The sequence below is a fragment of the Mus caroli genome, unplaced genomic scaffold, assembly GCF_978045245.1.
Source record: "Mus caroli unplaced genomic scaffold, Mus_caroli_1 scaffold_20, whole genome shotgun sequence".
In the NCBI taxonomy this organism is placed as follows: domain Eukaryota; kingdom Metazoa; phylum Chordata; class Mammalia; order Rodentia; family Muridae; genus Mus; species Mus caroli.
The window spans coordinates 7,911,483-7,932,027 of NW_028227275.1; the positions used below are offsets into that span (position 1 = coordinate 7,911,483).

Here is a 20,545-nt window from a genome sequence, read left to right on the forward strand (position 1 = left end):
CTCAGCCTTGGGTTAGGTTTTAAAACATAGGTGATCACGAAGACATAATTGGTCTTCTGTAGCCTTTCCTTAAAAAAGTACTTCAGACAAAGCTAAGCCAGGTCAAGGGCAGTCTATCTGGAGATTGAGGGGGGACCATTTGAACTAAATACAAGTTCAAGTTTTATGTGTATGAGCCAGGGTATCAGAAATGGGGCTTTTTTGGTAAAATAGTCCAGATAAATAAAATTTGAAAATAGTGATGGAATGCACTAAAAAAACGGGGGCTGGGAGGATAGTTAGGGCTGGAAAGATGGTTCATTTGGTAAACTATTTCCCTTGCAGGCACAGGGACCCAAGTTCAGCCTTAAACTCTTTTTTGGTTTGTTTTTAAAAAGCCAGAGAGCCAGACACGGTGGCACATATCTTTAATCTGCCTCTGGGAGGCGGACGCAGGTGGATTTCTGAGTTCTGACAGACCATGAGACCATATCTCAAATCAATGATTGTAAGTAATAAAGAATTAAGCCAGTAAGGTGGAGAAGATGGTTCAGCTGTTAGGAACATTGGATGTTCTTCCAGAAGACTGGAGTTCAAGTCCCAGCATCCTCACGGTGGTTCACAATGGCCTGTAACTGGTTCCACATAATCTAATCCCTTTTTCTGGCCTCTGTGGGCATCAGGCATACATATGCAGACACACATGCGAAGAAATACATAAGTAAAAAAAAAAAAAAACCATGCATGGGTGAGTGTGTTTGTAATCCCAGTACCAAGGAGTTAGACTGGAGGATCCTGGGGCTTGCCAGCTAATGAGCCTTGTCTGTTTGATAAGTTCAGGCCAGTGAGGGGCCCAGGCTTATAGATGGTGCCTAAAGAATGATGCCCAAAGTGCAGGCACACATAAGCACATGATTACCTCTTGCTTTTTCTTTAAGCATTTTGAGGGCATGAAAGTCATTTACATGTATTGGTTCAAACCGTGACATTTCAAGACTGAGACAGTAAATTAACACTAGTAGGAATCAGGCTCCATGGAGAAATAGGTCATTTGCCCCAGGGTCTGTCACATGTTGGGGCTGAGGGTAAAATGGAAAGTTTTATTAATTAGATTTTATCTTGGGATTTTTTTATTTTTTAAAGGTGGGATGGTAAAAGGGAAAGATAGTGGCTTTCAAGAGAAAGGGGGAAAATTGAATATTTTAGGCCCAGTCATTCCTCAGGATATATGAGCCAAGAAACTTTATGGCCCTCGGTTAAGAGCTCTGCCTCAATTCTCAGCTTTTAAACATTTTTGTAATCCAAAAGACAACTGCCATGAAGATTTAGGAAAAAAAAAACCAACAACCTTTCTCTCTCTCTAGTCCTTACCTCTGCTAACCAGAAACGGAATTAAAATAACTTTTGTCAGGCTCCTTTGGTATATAAACAGGTATGGGAATTACCTGTACCTTGTATGAAGATACAAGAACATAGGTAGAGGCAGACATTTTTCTAAACTTGAGGCCAGCCAGTTTTAAAGAATATACATACAGGCATTAGAATACCCTAAGTAAGGTTAATGAGGCAGTGAGAACTGGCAGGCGTCATTGCATATGGTGGCAGAAGAGATTCCCAAGAGGACATCTTTGTGATGCTTGAAAGTAGCTATCAGTTGTCAACACAGGGAAATACTACAGTCAAGTTGTATTGCACTAGAGTAGATATCTGTTAAATTGTACAATAGGAATGGTAGCTGGAATTCATACTGCTATTCTAATTTCTAATATAAAAGCAAAATACATTTAGAAGGCAGTTACCTAAAGGCATGGGCACTCAAGAAATTTCCCCTTCACAGAGGGCATTGAGCAGGTATCCCTCAAACTGGTTTTTACTTCTTGCATAACTAACTAGTCTTTAAGCCAGCCTGTCTTCTAGAGTTAATATGTAATCACAAAATCGACCCAAGGCCTCCTTCCCCAGCAGCAGATCTGATGTGATGTATGTGGAGGTTTGTAATGAAGGCTTGCAGCCCATCATCCTGTATAAACACAAAATGGCCGCATACAAAGGTTGCCTCAATTATGTTCCAAATTTTAGTCCTGGGCCGAGATGATGTGGGTCAACACCATGGGAACACAAGAAAGAAGCTGTAGTTGGATGGTGGTGGTGCACACCTTTAACCCCAGCATTCAAGAGGCAAAGACAAGTGGATCTGAGTCTGAGGCCAGCCTGGCCTGCTAGGGCTAGAAAGAAACCCTGTCTCCAAAAAACACCCCCCGCCCCCCAACCCTGCTCTTAAAAAAACAAACAAAAAAAAAGAAGAATGCAGCCACTCAATGGCTTCCATTTACTTTCCATGGTAAGGACAAACTCTAAGAGAAAGCTCGAAGACAGCCAACACAGAGCACATCTTACCTGTCTGGGAGTGACTGCAAGGGAAACCAGAGGGTTTCTCCATTCCGTCCTCATGAGGCACCTGAAGGGCAACAGGTTTCAGCCGAGGGTCTGGAGGCATGCATGTTTCACAAACAGCTACTTCAAAGAACCTTTTCATTCAGACACAGCCCAAGCCACGGCGAAGTGCTTTCGCAGGCACAAAAAGAGCACTGGGTAGTGTGTGCTGGGACCTTATGCGTGACCAAGACTACCGGTATGTTTCTTGTATGGAGACGTGCTCTCCACGAAAAGATAGCTCTGACATTAACACACAACTCGACTGCACTGCTAAATATGGTTGTTTTTATTTTCTTTTTCCTTGCCCAGCCCTATCTAAACATAAAATAAAACTACAGGACTGAAATTAACAACCCATTAAAATCAGCAATAAGTTATGAAAATCATAAAGCTTTTTTTTTTTAAGTAATTAAGGGTAGTTAAATTATTTAAAGAATACAAAGTCCAAACAGCTTGGGGTAAGGTCTCCAGAACGGCTTCCCAGGGCAAAGCAGTGGCCCAGAGGGAAACCTTAGAGTTTGAAAGACAGAGGGAACACATGACATCAGAGTGCAGGCTAGAAATTTCACTTAGAAGATAACTTTTCTGAAGGGGTTTGTAAGAGCAACGATAGCACCCGCACAGTGGGATTGTGGGGGAGGGGACTGCCTGTAGAAAATCTTTACATTAAATGAGACAAGTGCTGAATGTAACTATGTTAACTAGGATAGTAGGTCTACTATGGATATCAGATGGTTAAAGCTGGTAAAAGGGAGTGGTCCTAAAGAAAACAAAAACAGCATTGACCTCCGTCTACCCAGCCCAGACCTCGACTGACCGTCTGTCCTGCACACTGTGGAGAGTGAGGCGTGAGGTGTTTATCATTATCAAATGCTGCATCAAAATAGATGATTTCCCCACGTGGTTTATTCCACTATAAAAGACATCTATGTTTTTACTTATGGACAAGCTTTAAAAAGATGTCATTTTGGTTTTCAACACATACAAACAGTTATCAAAATCTCAAATAAAAATGCTGCGGTGGCTCAGACCTTGGCTGCTATACTGCGTGCACAACTCCTCAGATCCGCGCAGACACCGAGGCACACAGAGCTTTTCCTCCTGTGATTCAGGCCGTCATGCATGGGCTGCCCCTACGTGGCCGAAGGGTGGCGAGCGGGTGGTTGGCTGCTCTAGAGCTAACAATGCAGGTAAGGTTAGCTGGCTTAGCATGGAATCCAACAGAAAGCCGGGCTGCGTCAGGGCCTCTTTCAAAAGGCTTCATGGAGTCTCTCCTTTTGTAGAGCACGATATGAGCTTTTTAAAAATTCATTTTGTTTAAAAGAACTGACCATCCACAGGCAGGCTTCATGATAAACAGAGGCTGAGTTTTAATAGCTCTTCAGCTATCTGAGATTAATGCCTGATTATCCTGCCTTTTCCTTACTCTAAGTTTGATTTTGTTTCTAGGGCCTAGAAGCTCAGGAAGGGTTCATAACCCTATCCTTGAATGTCTGCTCACCACAGAGTGAGCAAAGTACAACAGGAGAGTGAAGTCTCCATTGTCTCTCAAGTCAACCTGGTCAACTCAAGATAATCACGCGGGTGGTTTCTGCTGCCGTTAGAAACTGTATTCTTTCCAAATATAGGAATATTTGTTCTACCAGGGAGGCTCTACCCCACTTTTTGTTAAGTATTTGCTTAAATACAGGTCTTCTGACCGTTTTGTTCAAGTATAGTTTTTAGTTTTAAAGAGGAGACTGCATCATGAACCCAATTTGAGAGCCGGTGTTGACTCGGCCCAGTGAGCGCTCTGCCCTGCACTGTTAGGCCATGCTGGGTCCTAGGATGCGAAGGAGAGTTTGACACTGGCACTGGAATAACCCTCGTCACTCCCAACACTCTGCAGGCTGCTGTGGTCGTCAAGGTCACTGATGCTGGTGGTACTGACACTGTCTGCTTCTCCATGGGAGAACTCTGTGCTTTCCACATCCACTTCGATCTCCTCTGCCGGAGGAAGGAAGAAAGAAAACAAAAGGGGACATTAATAATCTGTACGCGCACTTTCGGAAGTTAGAGAGGTTATCCCGCAAGGTTGCCAGTGGTCTAGCAGGGACTCTCCTGCAAAGAGCAATCTGGGATACAGTGGTGGTCTTAATTTAGGCAGCAAGTTTACTAAAACCCTTTTGACGCCAGTCCGTCTAGACCTCCCACTAAAAGCGCGTGGCCTGTTTGGGAATTAGTACTTAATATTAAAAGATCCCAACCCAAGTGGCTTAACAACATCTGCTTTACATTAAACCAGAAACTAATTCACAGCTCTGCTTATTAATCAGGGGTGCTTTAAAGAGGAGGTTGGGGTCATGGAGAAATGAAATTAAAGATAGAAAATTGATGTTTAGGCATCCAAATTTTTTGGTGATGTCAACTCTCTATCATAGATCATAGGTGGATCTATGGATTTCTACGGATTCATCAACAAATTCTGAATAGTAACCAAAATAAGCTAATCATAAAATAGGTTTAAGGGGTTTGCTTTTGATTTTCTTGCATAAAATATAGCTTCAAGCCATGTTCCTCTCTCATGGTAAGAATTCTGCTCTCTCTGTCTCTCTCTGTCTCTCTCTCTCCTCCCTCCCTCCTTCCTTCCTTCCTTCTTTCCTTTGAGATCTGTTTACTTTATGTATATGAGTATACTGTGCACTGTGGCCATCTGCAGACACACCAGAAGAGACACTGGATCCCATTACAGATGGTTGTTGAGCCACCATGTGGTCGCTGGGAATTGGGAATTGAACTCAGGCAGGACCTCTGGGAAGAGCAGTCAGTGCTCTAAACTGCTGAGCCCTCTCTCCAGCCCCCAAGAACTTGGCATATTTTAAACAGAACTTTTTCTAAGTCTAAAATTATTTCAAAATAGAATGTATATACATATATGAAAAAATTGTGGCTCACAAAGGCGCTGCCAGAGAATGTTAGGGTGCATAAAACCCAAGCTGGGAGCTAGGAGTGTGGCTGGGCTCACTCTTCCTCACCTAGCACACGCTACACGCTGGGTCTGCTCTCTAGCACCAAAGCAATTGAAGCCAGACGCCGAGTACAGCACTGGTTAGAGAAAGCAGACACAGCAGTGTCTACAGTCTCCCCGCCCCCACCTGTCTCCGAGACTCAGGACTTCCTTAGAAAGAGACGCTGCCTACCTCGCTCTGAATCCGAGCGATCTGAAGAGATGGTTGATCCAATGCTGTCCATTCGTATCCGCTCCATCTCCTGAGGCCCCTGCAGCTGTTCCAGTCGCCGCTTTAAAAATCTCTGTTCTCGTTCCAAGTTCTCTAGCTGGTGCTGGCTCTTCCTCTCCGCTTCTTCAAGTTTCTAAAATGAAGACGTTTTTATTCACATCTGTAGTCCAGTCTAGTACAGTAAAACTAATTCCTGCCACATATACACACATGTGGGTACATATGTACCCTTGCATATATAAATACAGAGAAGCACTTGCTTTGTAAACATAAAAACAGTGGGTGCTACATTACTCGAACAAATGAAGTGAACTGTAAAAGTCTGTGAGGTAACTTCCACAATGTGGTATTCAGTGGAAAATTACTGAGAGATAAAGCCAAATAACAGCATCTCCACCAGAGGGCGTAGCTGCCTTCCTTCAGGATATCGGAAAGACCACTGTTACTTCCCCAGCATTCTCAGGTCTAGATGGCCATGCTGTAAATGTTTTCATTTGTTCGCATCATGCTGCCCCACTGGATCGCTGGCGAGATTTTTACAGCGGTTTCTCTGGAGGGCAGTTAGTGCAGAGGGCGGTCTAGTGAGCTGGACACGACACACACAGGAATCAGTGCAGATATGGAAAGAAAGATTCTCACCTTGATGTGTGCTTTGGCTTTGTTGAGCAAACCGAGTGTTGTGTGCCTGGTGCAGTCTGGGCCCAGCGGGATCAGAACTTTCAAGCGTTCTAAACACAGGCGCAGGTGAGCTCGTCTAAGAAAGACATCAGCCAATCAGCACAGCCTGGAGAGCCACTAGACACTCACAGCAACTTTGAGCTATTAGCCAACAGCCATATTTCACTCCCAACTTTTCAAAGTATCTGCACGGTAGTGGAGCCGGCCTCCTGCCCCACCACTCTGTGCCCTGCAGACACAAGTCACTTTAGATTATCAGCCCCCATGAACTCGGTCAGACAGCAAATTGTCTAGGCCGCTCCATAAGCTCCGTGCTGTGCTGTTACTAAAGCAATTGAGCTTGGTTTCCCAGTGCCCGAGAGCTCAGGCTGGAGTACCAGTCTCAGCTACAGGTACCTCAAGGAGATATAAACCGTACCAGGGTTTCCACCTCCTTCCACCTTTTAATTTCACAGACACACACACAGACACACACAGACAGACACACACACACACACAGACAGACACAGACAGACACACACAGAGACACACACAGACACACACACACACACTATTCAGTAACCGCAGCCATCCCAGAGGGCTGGATGTTGGACGTGAACACTTCCTGATCTTCAAACATTTTTTCGGTACTTTTTAAAACGTCAATTTCATGTCCAGCGCAACATGGATGACAAAACTGTGCCTGCGGGGGCTGGTGAGATGGCTCAGTGGGTAAGAGCACCCGAATGCTCTTCCGAAGGTCTGGAGTTCAAATCCCAGCAACCACATGGTGGCTCACAACCATCCGTAATGAGATCTGACTCCCTCTTCTGGAGTGTCTGAAGACAGCTACAGTGTACTTACATATAATCAATCAATAAATAAATCTTTAAAAAAAAACAAAAAACAAAAGACAAAAAACTGTGCCTGCGGTGAGTGGGTCTCACACTTGTGTGGTGAGCGGGCTGCTGCTCATTCCTTTCCCTGCCGCTCTCATGAGCTACCCTAGGTTTTCCCCACAAGGAACACAGGTGACAGAATTATTTGCTTAAAGTCCCAAATTCTCTGGGAAAATCAGAGGAAATTTTTCCTGGAAATGCTACTGGAGAGCCTTGCACACTTGTGTTCTCCAACTATGACCATGTACATAATGGAGGTGCCAAAACACTGCTGCTCTCCACCTTTGAGTCTGTTCTTTACCAAGCACTAACAGTTCAGCAGGGGGCTGGAGAGATGGCTCAGCGGTTAAGAACACTGACTGCTCTTCCAGAAGTCCTGAGTTCAAATCCCAGCAACCACATGGTGGCTCACAACCATCTGTCATGGGATCTGATGTCTTCTTCTGGTGTGTCTGCAGATAGCTACAATGTACTCATATATATATATATATATATATATATATATGAATGATAAATCTTAAAACAAAACAAGACAGTTCAGCTGCGTGCAGCATGTGGGCTCCTTTAGGGGCTGTAACTGAACTTTCTACAACAGTCTCAGCTGTATCAGGGATAACACAAGCCCCCCACTTTCCTCTCAAAGGGGACTAAACAGTCTCATTAGCTCACTGAGTCAAGTGACAGTTTCCAGTGCAGCATTTGAGAGAGGGGCGGGAAAGGTGTACGTGGCCAGCTGTGTCACTGACAAGCAAGGGTGATTAAGGGCACTGAGGTCAGAGGTTTGGCTGATAATGGCAGGCCCGCTTGGGCATCCGCAGGCCCAGCCTCAATTATTAAACAATCAGAAGTGAATTTCTAGTCCTTTTACCGAACCTGCCATCTCAAGTCTAACACTTGACTCCAGGCTGCAACTTAATGCAGATAAAAGAATGTTTCGATTTCTCTGTATTTAACAAGTTAAAGGCCGCTCTGCTGTGCTACCTACCTAAATCTCTCCGCTGAGGAGCTGCACACGAGCAGGCTCCTCTTGCTAAGCAGACCAGAGTCACCATCAAAACCACGCACCAGGCGAAGGCGCCTTTGGATTCTACACTAGGATCACGGTGGTTTCTGCCTAACCGCTCTCCATAAGACAGGGCTCGAGGGTGACACACATGCTGGCCATTTTCTTATTAATTAGAGGCTCTGCTCTGAATTCAGCCTTCTACAAAAGAAAGCAACCAGAAAAATGAAGGAAGCATGTCAGAGGAACACTTCTGCCGATTTTGTTCAAACTGCTCAATTCCAAAAGTTTGTCCATGCAGCAAATTATCTTTTAACATTTTAGGTTTTTTTTTTTTTCCTTTTTTCGAGACAGGGTTTCTCTGTGTAGCCCTGGCTGTCCTGGAACTCACTTTGTAGACCAGGCTGGCCTCGAACTCAGAAATCCGTCTGCCTCTGCCTCCTCAGTGCTGAGATTAAAGGCGTGCGCCACCACACCCAACAACATTTTAGGTTTTAAAACTAGTTTTCTACTGAATAAAAAGGCTAAGTCACACCTGTTCTGTCTTGCTAAAAAACCTTCACTGAAATAGCAAACCCAAGGATGTATGTAACTCAGTAGTAAGTGCTTAACTGGCAAGGTCCTGTGTTAGTCCCAGCACATCAAAATTTAAAGGGGGAAATAGGAAACAGGGTAAAATTAACGTCTCTCCACTGTTTAAAATTATTCAGTTGTGTATTTACCACGCTTCTTTTGTGAACTCAAACTATTTCTTCAGGCATTTCTTTGGTTGGGGAAAGCAAAAAATAAATAATAGATTTAAAAAAGAAATTCAAAATTTTGAAGGGTTTAGAGACCCTACTCCAGAATGTCCCACTTGGTGACACTGGAGGAGTCACTCACATACCAAGCAAGCAATCCGGGTGCGGGGACATTCAGCCAGAGGAGGCGGTAGACCTTTAAAAGCAGCTGAAACTTGGTTTTGGAAATTCAAGGATCTAAAATCTGTCTATGCAGAAGCAAGGATTTTCCAGGTAATAAAAGAGGAACAAAAGGATCTAAGCATGGGCTGAGATTACATGCTGTAGACAAGGGAAATGACCGCCAACCATGCACACAGCCTGGCTCAATCCCCAGGGCTGAAAACAACTAAACAACAAAAGCCCACACGAAACCCGCAAGATTAACAATGCCTTCACACAGGAGAAAACAGCGGAGACGCCATGCTATAAGGGAGCGCCATGCCAGGTTCAGTTTCCGGGTCTTAATAAGTTACTTAAATTTATTAATGAACCAAGCCAAAAGTTCAATGCCCCAAGTGGATGGGGAAGGCAAAGTTCCACTAGGAAAGTTGGTTTTTTATTTCTCAGCCACTATAAACATTTCTTCAGGCAAGTGGTTATAAAGACACTCCAGGGTACGGTATAGAGCAAGAGAACATACCCGGATGGCCACAGGCCAGGGACACCTGGTGAATCGTATGAAGGAAGTCACTGTATGAAGGATGACCAGTGAATTGTGCTCCTCACTAAGGTGTCCCTGTGGAAGCTAAATGTCATTTCCTACAGTTTTTGTACTTCAAGGTGAAACACACACAGCAAAGAGCTAGTGGCAGCTGCCAGCTGACCAAGCTCGGGCTGTGCGGTCCCAGCTCCACATGCACGCACGTGCTACTCACTCTCCTCTAAGAGCGGTGTACTGTACACCTGACTGTACACGCACTGTGAGTCACCTCCTTTAGTATCCTCTCCACAGAAAATCCCTAGAAGAGCTGAGTGGACGCTGCATTTCCTCTGCTGCTGCATCTCCTCTGCACCCTTAACCCCACGTCTGCTGGTGACCACACTGTAAGCTTAACCACGGTGACCTGGACTGGCTGCCTTCTGATGTCATCTGGGCTTTTCTTGCCTCCATTCTAGTGACTGGTGGCTCAAAATCCTCCTGTTGGGGGTTGCCCAACCATGGGCCACAAGAGACACAAAAGGTTTAGTCTGATCTGAAATCCGAAATCCATACTCACTGAGGGGAAAAAAATCAAGTCAGGTTTTGCAGCAGGTATAGCAGTCCTGCACGTCAGGTTTTAAAAATCACAGAATTAGACCTGATAGAGAATGTTTTAAAATGTTAATTTCCCAGTTAGTATTTACTTAACTTTTATTTAATGCATGGTTAGCTCCAAACTATAAAGCTGACATCTCTTCTAAGTTAACATGAAAACAGTACAACAAGCTTAGGATAAAATCCAGCATCAAGAGGCTGGCGTTAAGAAAACCCAGTCTGCCTACTAAGATGGAGGGCTCAGGAATGGAGAGACACAAACATGCTCCTATTTTCAAAAACCCTTTGAAGTCTGTTTTAAAATGAGATTTCTCAAATAGCAATTCTTAGCCAACAGCTCTTATTAGAAAGGTCCTATCAAAATTGCCCACATCTTCAAACTGGGCAAGCCCCTTGCCGGGAAAGAAGAGGTGGTACCCGCCTGCCTTTATTTTGGTTGGGTGGAATCATTTTTCCCTGAATGAACCTTCTGAACGCCAGTGATAAACAGATATCACAAAACACGGAAGGAAGAGACTTTCTACAAAATAGGGTCACTGCAGAGGGTAGCTGCATCAACTAAGAGCACACACCGTTGTGGGAAGAACTCCCTTTCAGAAAAAGAAAAGCATAAAAACAAAACCAAACTTTACACAAGACGTGTTTTTCGATTCTGGAGTCCTCGCTGGAAACCAATCCCCCTGCCCAACAATGAGAAGTCTAGCCCTGCCTGGCCCCACAAACAGAACTGGCCGATGCCCTCTGAGTTCTGGTCCTTCATTCTTCCACTCCGGGACACCAAGACTTTGCCAAGTAACTAAATCAGAATGGAAAATAAGCGAAGTGATAGGGACAAGCTTGTGCTCTCCTCTGCTGAGTGTTACGCAACAGGCTGGGAGTTCTCCCACGAGCCACATTCTTCAAGCTGTGCTGGCCAGCTGCCAGCCTGCCCTCCCTCCGCACTCCGCACATGACAGCAGTTAGCTGCTATCCTACACATTCTATACACTGACGTTTCTCTGCAACTTAATGTATGGAGAATCTCTAAAGATAGACAAAAAAAAATCTGTCTGCTTACTTTAAAAAAATGCCATTAAAAATGGATCCAGATAAATCAAGCACACCGCTTTCTGCTCATGAATTTTATTTATGAAAACATATATGATCATATTCTGTTCACCTTATTCTGTTTATCAAACAAGGAAGCCAGACAAGCTGCTCCTATAAGCCAGAACTGGTAACTCTGCTTCGACTACAGCTCACGGCTGTAACCTGGCAAGTGGAATTTTCCTACTGTGAGACTTGACTATGGTAGCCATGGGGCTCAATGACAACAGACGTAAACACAGAAGAGCTGGGACCCTCTTCATATTTGTCAAAAAGAAACTGCTTTTACTTCATTTCTTCTCAGCTGGTATTGTAAAATAATCACATAAAAATATCAACAAGTGTCATAATGAAGTTGTAAATACGCGCACACACCTGACATATTGTCAACGTTGGCATGATAGGCCTCATCTCTTCTCTATATGCTGGCAATAGAGAACTGGCAATGTAGCAGGCTAGCCTCAAATTTATGAACCTTCTGTTCTCACCCCATTGCACTAGGGCACCAATACGCCCACTGTGACATCTGTAAAGACCACTCCAAATCTAACACTCAGAGGGGAGGATATGAGCACCCCGAGGAACTTGTTACTGGGCAAGAGGGTATTTGAAGACCTAAGGTTAAATATGGTGACTTTCAAAAATCATATTTTTTCTTCAACAAAAAAAAAATCTGTAAAGGGGCTGGAGAGATGGCTCAGAGGTTAAGAGCACCGACTGCTCTTCCAGAGGTCCTGAGTTCAATTCCCAGCAACCACATGGTGGCTCACAACCATCTGTAATGGGATCTGATGCCCTCTTCTGGTTTGTTTCAGACAGCAACAATGTACTCATAATAAATAAATAAATAAATAAATAAATAATCTGTAAAAACATTATTTTATGTACAAATAAACAGATATAATACAAAGTACACTTCTAAAGCAAAAGAAGTGGGCCTGGGGAGATAGCTTGGGGTAAGAGTGCAGAGGCTCCTGCAGAGGACCGGAGTTCAGTTTCTAGCATCGGGTTGTGTTGTTCACCCCACCTGTAACACAAGCTCTGTCCTCTGAACTCCAGGGTATCTGCATCCATGTGCACATACCGCCCCCCCCCCCCCCCGCACAGAGATCACACAGATACATACAGCTAGAATAGTTTTAATAAGTGAAAAATAAAATAAGCCATCAAACATCACATTATTTCAAATATTTCAAGACCTCCAGAAATCTGCTAGCAGCCTGAGCTGCTGGGCTAGAGTTTTGGACTTAAGAAAGCCATTTCTGACTCAAGGCTGAGATTACGGATCCCCAAGACTCGGAGAGCAGACAGGAATGCTGACAAGACAGGGGAGCAGGATCAAGAGGATAGGAGAAAGAGACGGGGTGTGTGTGTGTGTGTGTGTGTGTGTGTGTGTGTGTGGTGTGTGTGAGAGCATGTCTGAGACTATGTGAGCATGAGTGTGTGTGCGCCCATTCACAGCATCTGAACGCTGAGCACTTAGTTCAATTTTGTCTTTGAAATCTTGCTATGTAAAACCAGGCCGGCCCCTCTCACTCCGTCGTCTCCCGAATACTGGGATTTCAGGAGTGTGCCAGCACACCTAGCCAACTGTTATCATTTTCAGCCCCGTCCAACTAACGTGTCCTTCATGTGACCTTCCTTTACACATGCCTTCAGATAATGAATACTACAGCTATAGTAATTACATTGGTTTTTTTTTTTTTTTTTTTTTTTTTGGTTTTTCGAGACAGGGTTTCTCTGTGTAGCCCTGGCTGTCCTGGAACTCACTTTGTAGACCAGGCTGGCCTCGAACTCAGAAATCCGCCTGCCTCTGCCTCCCGAGTGCTGGGATTAAAGGCGTGCACCACCATGCCCGGCTTACATTGTTTTTTTTTTAAAGGATGTACCCTGTGTACATGCTGCCTGCATGTGTGTAGGTGCACCACCATGTGGGTGCAATGCCCACAGAGGCCAGGAGGTGGCACTGCATCTCCTGGGTCTGGAGTTACAGAGCATCCTGCCATAGATCACAAGAATGCTGGAAATGGAATCCAGTCCTCAGCAGGGTCAGCAGTTCTCTTAACCACGAAGCCACCTTCCCAGCCCCAATCGCATTATAACTAGTTGAGGTTAAGATTATACTTAATTATTTACATTTTTTTTCCCCAGTATTCAACAGAATGAGCACACAGAAAGAACAAGAGATAGAATGGTTTGTATACGCATCTATCTGGAACTCTCTGGCTTGCCAACGTTGATCTGATAATCATTGCAGGTGTCTCTCAACAGTCTTATCATATGTTAGGATCACATTTGTGAGGCCAGCTTCTGAGTGTCAGAACCCTGGACACGGTGTTACTCTGAAGCTGCTGCGATTGTAACCACCAGTGTATGTGATGGTGTGATCTACCAGGAAAACTATGAGAAACGGACAGTCTTCAACTGAACTCCGGATTAGATTGCTGTCTCTTTAATAAATAGTAAGAATGGTGCCCAGCCAGGCACTGTGGTGCACGCCTTTATAGTCCCAGTACTCAGGACACAGAGGCAGGACACACAACTCTGTGAGTTGGAGGACAGCCTGGTCTACAGAGTGAGTTCCAGGACAGCCAAGACTGTTACGCAGAGAAACCCTGCATAACGGAAACCAAAAAAATTTTAAAAAATAAAAAAAAAAGAAAGAAAAGAAAAGAATAAAAGAATGGCTCTCCTGATAGGATGGAGATATGTTCAGCAGCCAGGAGGGCTGACTGCTCTATGAGAGGACTTGGGTTCAGATCCCAGCACCTACACTGGGTAGTTCACAAATACCCTCATGCTCCCTTCTGATTACCATAGGCACCCACATTTATATATTCATATTCATTCATATATCCCCCTCTCCCCCGCTTCCCCTTATACACACACTTTAAAAGCTGCACCCATGAACAAAGTATTTATGATGATAATGGACTACCATAACACTGTCAAATGAAATTTAGAAATTAAAAAGTTTGTTAAAGTCCATTTTTGGTCAATTTCAAGTTTGTGACTTTTTAGCTTCTAGAAAGCAGAGAATTAATTTTTAACTTTAAAATTTTAAGTTCAAGGGCTGGAGAGATGGCTTGGGGGTAACTATTATGAGCAACCCCCCCCCCCACGGGCTCCAGGCATGCAGGAGGTGCACAGACACACGTGCAAGCAAAACACTCACCCAGGGAAGATGAAATCAACACATTTTAAAGAATTTTAAGTCTAAGCAGTAGTAACAATTATACTGGCAAGAAGGCAGCCATGAAGGGGAAAATAGAAAACAAACAGCTTAGAAACCCAGGCATAAGAGGGAAGCCTAAAAAATCTTATTTAGTGATGCAGAGGAGGGAAAAACAAAAAAACAACCCTCCACCCCCACTCCGATAGCTTTAATCTTGCCTTTTATCGTTTTATTTATGTTTTGTTTTGTTTTGTTTTGTTTTGTTTTGTTTTGTTTGACACAGGGACTCTCTACATAGCCCCCTGTCTTGGAACTCACTTTGCAGACCAGGCTGGCCTCGAACTCTGAGATCCACCTGCCTGTGGGCGTGCATCATCACACGCAGATATTCTTATCTTTATGTGGGGTTCACAAGGGTAGCAGAGAGAACCCGCAAACCATTATTTTTTTAATGTTCTGTATTCATCTCTAAAGTAAAATAACTTTTGTTTTTTTAAACTGGGACTCTCACACAGCCAAGGCTGGCCTGAAATTCACCCTTTTCCCTTCCCCACCACCCTGCAGCTCGGTTTACAGACTTGAACCACCATGCCGGGCTCGAGGCTTTACACTTTAGACAGCCTGACTCATTTGGGGGAAAAAAAAATCATTAAGATCTTGTTCTAGAAGCCAATATTCTTCACTGGATCTCCAACCAGGAGCCTCCAGAGCGACTTCTCACAGACTGCTCACTCACGTGCATTTTGAGCTAAATCTGGTTTCTGTGCACGCATCCCCTCTTATCTGTTTATAAGGATTTGGGGTTGCTGTTGGGTCCCTTCCCCCTTTTCTTTTCTTTAAATAAAAACAAAACCGAGCTTCATCACTCATTCAGCATATTTCTTCAGGCACACAAGAACTTTCTGTATTCCAGGTTTCAAGGTCTGGGAAATAGGGCTACATCTCTGCAGAAAACAGTGGCAATTTGTTCTAAATACAAAATAGCTTATTTTCTTTTGGCAACTCTCCAGGGATCTGGGTGGAGGGAAAGGAGACTCCTCTCGGGAGAGATCGGCTCTGGACCTGGACTACTGTCAAAACTTAGCTGTGGGTGGGAGACAATTTTTTTTTTTTAATTATCTTTCACATCAGTTTGGAAACAGATTAAAGATTTCTGCCTTATTAACAGTTTTCCATTCTTCGGCCTTTTTTTGTCGGTGTTCATCCCTTTCCTGGCAGCCCGCATTGGCTGATTTAATGGTACCAAGGGGCTGAGAAGTATTACTGTCCAAAGGAAAAAGCATTCTCTCACAAGGGCTGGGAAAGCAATCTGCAGTCACAACAGTAGCTACTTGTTAATTTTCTATTTGAAACACAGTGATGTCAATAGCATTGTGCCCTGCCAGCAACCATGGGGTAAAGTACATTTTGAAACCAAAACAGACTTCCTACGTGCTGGCAAGTCAGATGGGAGACACAGAGATGAGCCGCCATGAGGCTCCGTCTTCTTTTCAGACAGGCCATGTGTGTAAGAATGAAATCTCTTCCACACAAGTTTATTATGTCTTACCCCTCCCCCACTGCTCCACTCTAGAGCCAGGTGGAAGTGTTTTATTGTTTCAAGTTACTATTAGGATGACAAAGAAATGAAACTGTTACTGATCCCAATAAAGTGGTAAACCTACACAGCACAAACAGCGGTGAGGACTGCTTTATAATTTGACTGTTTAGAAGCTGGAAATGAAAACAGAAACCGGTATACTTGGCCCCACTTCTTAGGTGTGCTGCTGTAACCACTCATTTTGAGGCGTGTATAAATGCAGGAGTTGGCCGGTGTGAACACACACAAGCCGGGGAACTCGTGCATTCTGGAAATGGGAATGTTGGGTCTGCACTGAGAAAGAGCGAGCGGAAAGGGGGAGCACAGACCGACAGACAGCGGGAGCAGAGCCTGCTCCTCAGCAGATGGCAAACGCTCTGACACTGCTGGACACCCGCCAGCTCAGTCACGCTAGCTGGGGATCATTTGTAAAGATCCATTTTATTGTCATTTTCCCCAAATCAAAATGTGGTTTTGTCCGGGGGGTGGGGGTGGGGTTGGGGTGATGAAATTTGGGGCAGGAAAAGGACTACACAGAACAAATGTTGGCCAATGTGTTTGCTTCACACACTTAAAACGTTAACCTTCCATTTAGAACCTCTGGGAAAGTAGGAGACACAGAATGTAAGCTATGCCACACACAGTCTTGGTAATGACACAGAACTGATGTTCGGATATATTGTCTCACTTCTAAATTACTTAACTGTGTCAGTTTTATCTTTCATTGTCCTGTGTCCCTGACCACAAAGAGCCCAAATGAAAAGTTCTTTCTGAATTCCTTCTGAGGTCAGCCTAGCATTGCAGAGCACCTGGCAACAGTCTGGAGGGAGCACTGCTTGGTTAAGCCCGGCCTGGCAGTGAACGCCTTTGATCCCAGCACTCAGGAGGCAGAGGCGGGCGGATCTCTGAGTTCGAGGCCAGCCTGGTCTACAGAGTGAGTTAAAGGACAGCCAAGAAAGCAGAGTTTATGTAAAAACAAAACAGTAAAGAACTTTTTCAGAAAGGAGGAAGGTGTTCAAAGACCTAAAGATTTGAGTCAAAGCACACCATTGTAACACACACATTCATATCCCCGACCCCCGTTTGTGTATGTGTGTGTGTGTGTGTGTGTGTGTGTGTGTGTGTGTGTGTGTGTGTGTTCGCGTGTTTGTACATCTGTCTGGATCTTAGTTGGACTCCTCAGGGAATGTGAAATGAAGAACTGACAACCCCGCCTGCACTCCATTCTCAGGTCAATGCTGTTAATTTTCCATACAGTTTGCTTTAAGAGGAAGACTTTCTTTTTAATTGACAACTAATGATTGTACACTTTGATTACATCCAGAGCTCTGAAGAACAACATAGAAAAATTGATGTAATTCTATGGGTTTGAGAAAAAGGAAAAGCCAAGTTGAAGGATAGTTGCTCTGTTTGTTAGAGGCAGCCAGTCAAAATCCTTGCCATTCATCATTGGAGATGATATGACCCTCTGGGCTACATACACCAAAACAACAAGAAATATAAACTGTTGTTCCAACTAAAACAGCCAGTAGGGCTTAGAGATTGTGTTTGCCGAATCTGTTTATATTTCCTTTCTAAGACTGTAGGATCAGAAATCCCAAAAGAGCATTGGGGTCACCAACATCTCTTATCTTCAAAGATATATGCAGGATCCTTTGAAATGGTGAAAGATAATACTCAATATTTATTTATCTGGTTTTTCTTTTAAAACCCCAGAATTTAACCTTGTAAGTCAAGAAAGCCATGTTCCCTCCTCAGGTGACTCAGTGACATAGAGCAATACATTTCAGTGCTTTCCAGAGAGCCTTAGCTTCCAGCTGCTCTAAGAGAAGAGCCTTTGCTTTACAGTTCACTCAGCCCAACCTAGCCTGGCTATGTCTGACCCGCAAAGGTGGAATTTCTAATTGAAGAAAAAAACTTAATTGGAAGAGACTAATTTTTTTTATACAGCTTTGCAAAATACAAGCCATTCTATAAAGGGATAATTGTGAACTGTGCTAGACTAAAATGAACCAAAAGTTTAAAGACACATGGACATTATGATCCTTGTCCCAGCAACGATCCTTGTCCCAGCAACGGTCCAAACGTCCAAGACCTTGGTGCTTGTTGATGGCACCAATGCATGGGACATCTTGGCGCGCTTCTGACCTGGCCATGACCCAAACATTACACATATCGCCTATCTTCTTATAAAGCCCCCAAACACTGTTTAAAAATGGATTTAAGGGCTGGAGAGATGGCTCAGCAGTTAAGAGCACTTACTGCTCTTCCAGAGGTCCTGAGTTCAAATCCCAGCAACCACATGGTAATGGGATCCGATGCCCTCTTCTGGTGTGTGTGAAGACAGCTACAGTGTACTCATATACATAAAATGAATAAATCTTTTTAAAAAATGGATTTGAATCTGTTTTTACTTGTGGCAGTAAGGTCCTTTATAGTTAACATATACTGAATTAGGTAGGACTGCCCTTTAAACAAAAACTGAAACTTCTCCTTTAGGCTTTAAAGTCTCCTGAATTTTAGTCAAGGTTTTGGTGAAAACAAACAAACAAACAAACAAACTATGTTCTTTTACAATTTACAAATTACACATATATTTTAATTTAGCCTTTGCATTTCCAGACTAGGAAATCTGAATCTTTCTCATGTAGTTTTAGTATCTTTTAAATGAGCCAGACTTGTTCTAATCACTTCATGATCAATATATTAGAAAGTAAAACATTCTATATGGTACGTGGATATGTGTGAGTGTGTGTGTGTTTGTCTGTGTGAGTGTGTATGTGAGTGTTTGTCTGAGTGTGTGTGTGTATTTGCCTCTGTGTGTGTGTGTCTGTCTGTGTGAATGTGTATGTGAGTCTATGTTTGTGAGTCTGTGTTTGTGTGAGTGTGTTTGTGTGAGTCTGTGTGTGTGTATTTGCCTGTCTGAGTGTGTGTGAGTGTGTTTGTGTGAGTGTGTTTGTGTGAGTGTGTGTGTCTGTTGATACATTCCTGTGCTGTTTCTTTCCCCCTGTTTTTATTTGTTTGCCTGTTTTCTTAAGAAAGAGGGGGAAGGCATAGGATTGGGAAAGTGGGGAGGACCTGGGACAAGATGAGGGGGGGGAAAACCATAACCAGAATATACTATAATAACCAGAATATACTATAATAACCAGAATATACTATAATAACCAGAATATACTATAATAACCAGAATATACTATAATAACCAGAATATACTATAATAACCAGAATATACTATAATAACCAGAATATACTATAATAACCAGAATATACTATATGACAATAAATTATTTTCAGTTTAAAAAATTAGACTATTAAAACTTGGTGTGATGATAGCATCTTTAATTCCAGAACTTGGGAGGCTGGAGAGATGACTCAGTTCAAGTGCATTGGCCGTTCTTCCAGAGGACTGTGTTAAATTCCCAGCACCCACATGGCAGCTCACAACTGTCTGTGGCTCCAGCTCCAGGGTATCTGACACCTTCACACACACATGTGCAGCCAAAACACCAACGCACATAAAAGTGAAAATTAATAAATTATAATCCCAGAACCTGGGAAACTGAGGCATGAGAATGACAAGTTCAAGGCCACCGTTGGCTACATAGGTAGGCCCTGTCTGAAAAACAAAGACTGTATTTTAGTTGTTACAGATACAGCTGGGAAACAACTGTAAGTGAAAGGAATAAAAACAAGTTGCATTCACATGTTCTGACAATACTCAGGCACCTACCTATCTTATCCATGTGGGGTGGTTTGACTTCACCTCAGAGCAAGTGGCACACTACACTTGAATTCAAACAATCTGAAACCTCCTCCAGAGCACAGAAATAAACATGTACGACTAGACTGTGTACACCAGCTTTTATCCACAAGAGCCCCCCACGATCAATTTACCGTTAACTCCCGTCTGCTATGCACACAGCCCAGCGTGTAATTATACTCTTTAGAGGGGCTTTGTAATAATATCTTTGTCTTCTACCTAGTTAGGTTATAATCCAGAGTGGGACCCAGGGCTTCTGGTCTCTCTTTAGTGACTAGCAGAGACCACTGCTTGGTAAGCGCTTGTGGGGGTCGGTTTGGAACTGCCTTGAGCAGCCCATCAGTGCCAGGGACTAAGCCACTTTAAATAAACAGTCTCTACCAAAGATTTCCGAGCAGAGAACACGACCTTGAGTTACTGGTACACAGGAAACACTAACACAGATACCTGACCACTGCCTATTGCAGACATCCTAGATTGTGTTCAAAGGGACTTCAAAAGAAACCCAAGAAGTTGGAGAAAAATGTTAAACCTCTGTGCTGTTTGTTTGTTTGTTAGTTACTATTTCCCACTTATGTTGCCTCTAACTGTGAAGGCAGAAGTGGGGTGCAGAGATCAGGTTGTATCTTACTGGGAAGAGTAAAGCTGCTGTTTTATTGTTACCTACTGTAGTAACAGCCAGCCTCCCCGTGCTCTATCAAGAGCATTGAGAA

At 43.6% G+C, this 20,545-nt stretch overlaps 1 protein-coding gene across 5 annotated transcripts in view; it reads right to left on the bottom strand.

Moving 5' to 3' along the window:
- Nucleotides 1-2,678: 2,678 nt before the first annotated feature.
- The window catches only part of Mxi1 (MAX interactor 1, dimerization protein), a 62,350-nt gene continuing 44,483 nt past the window's right edge, over nt 2,679-20,545 (bottom strand). For all 5 annotated transcript variants that reach the window (XM_085833824.1, XM_021152103.3, XM_021152106.3 and 2 more), the window contains 3 exons: nt 6,273-6,387; nt 5,595-5,766; nt 2,679-4,401 (listed from right to left, as the gene is read on the bottom strand). In XM_085833824.1, the coding sequence (XP_085689950.1) occupies nt 4,238-4,401; nt 5,595-5,766; nt 6,273-6,387 (451 nt within the window). In that variant the 3' untranslated portion in view covers nt 2,679-4,237. The remainder of the gene's footprint in view (nt 4,402-5,594; nt 5,767-6,272; nt 6,388-20,545) is intronic.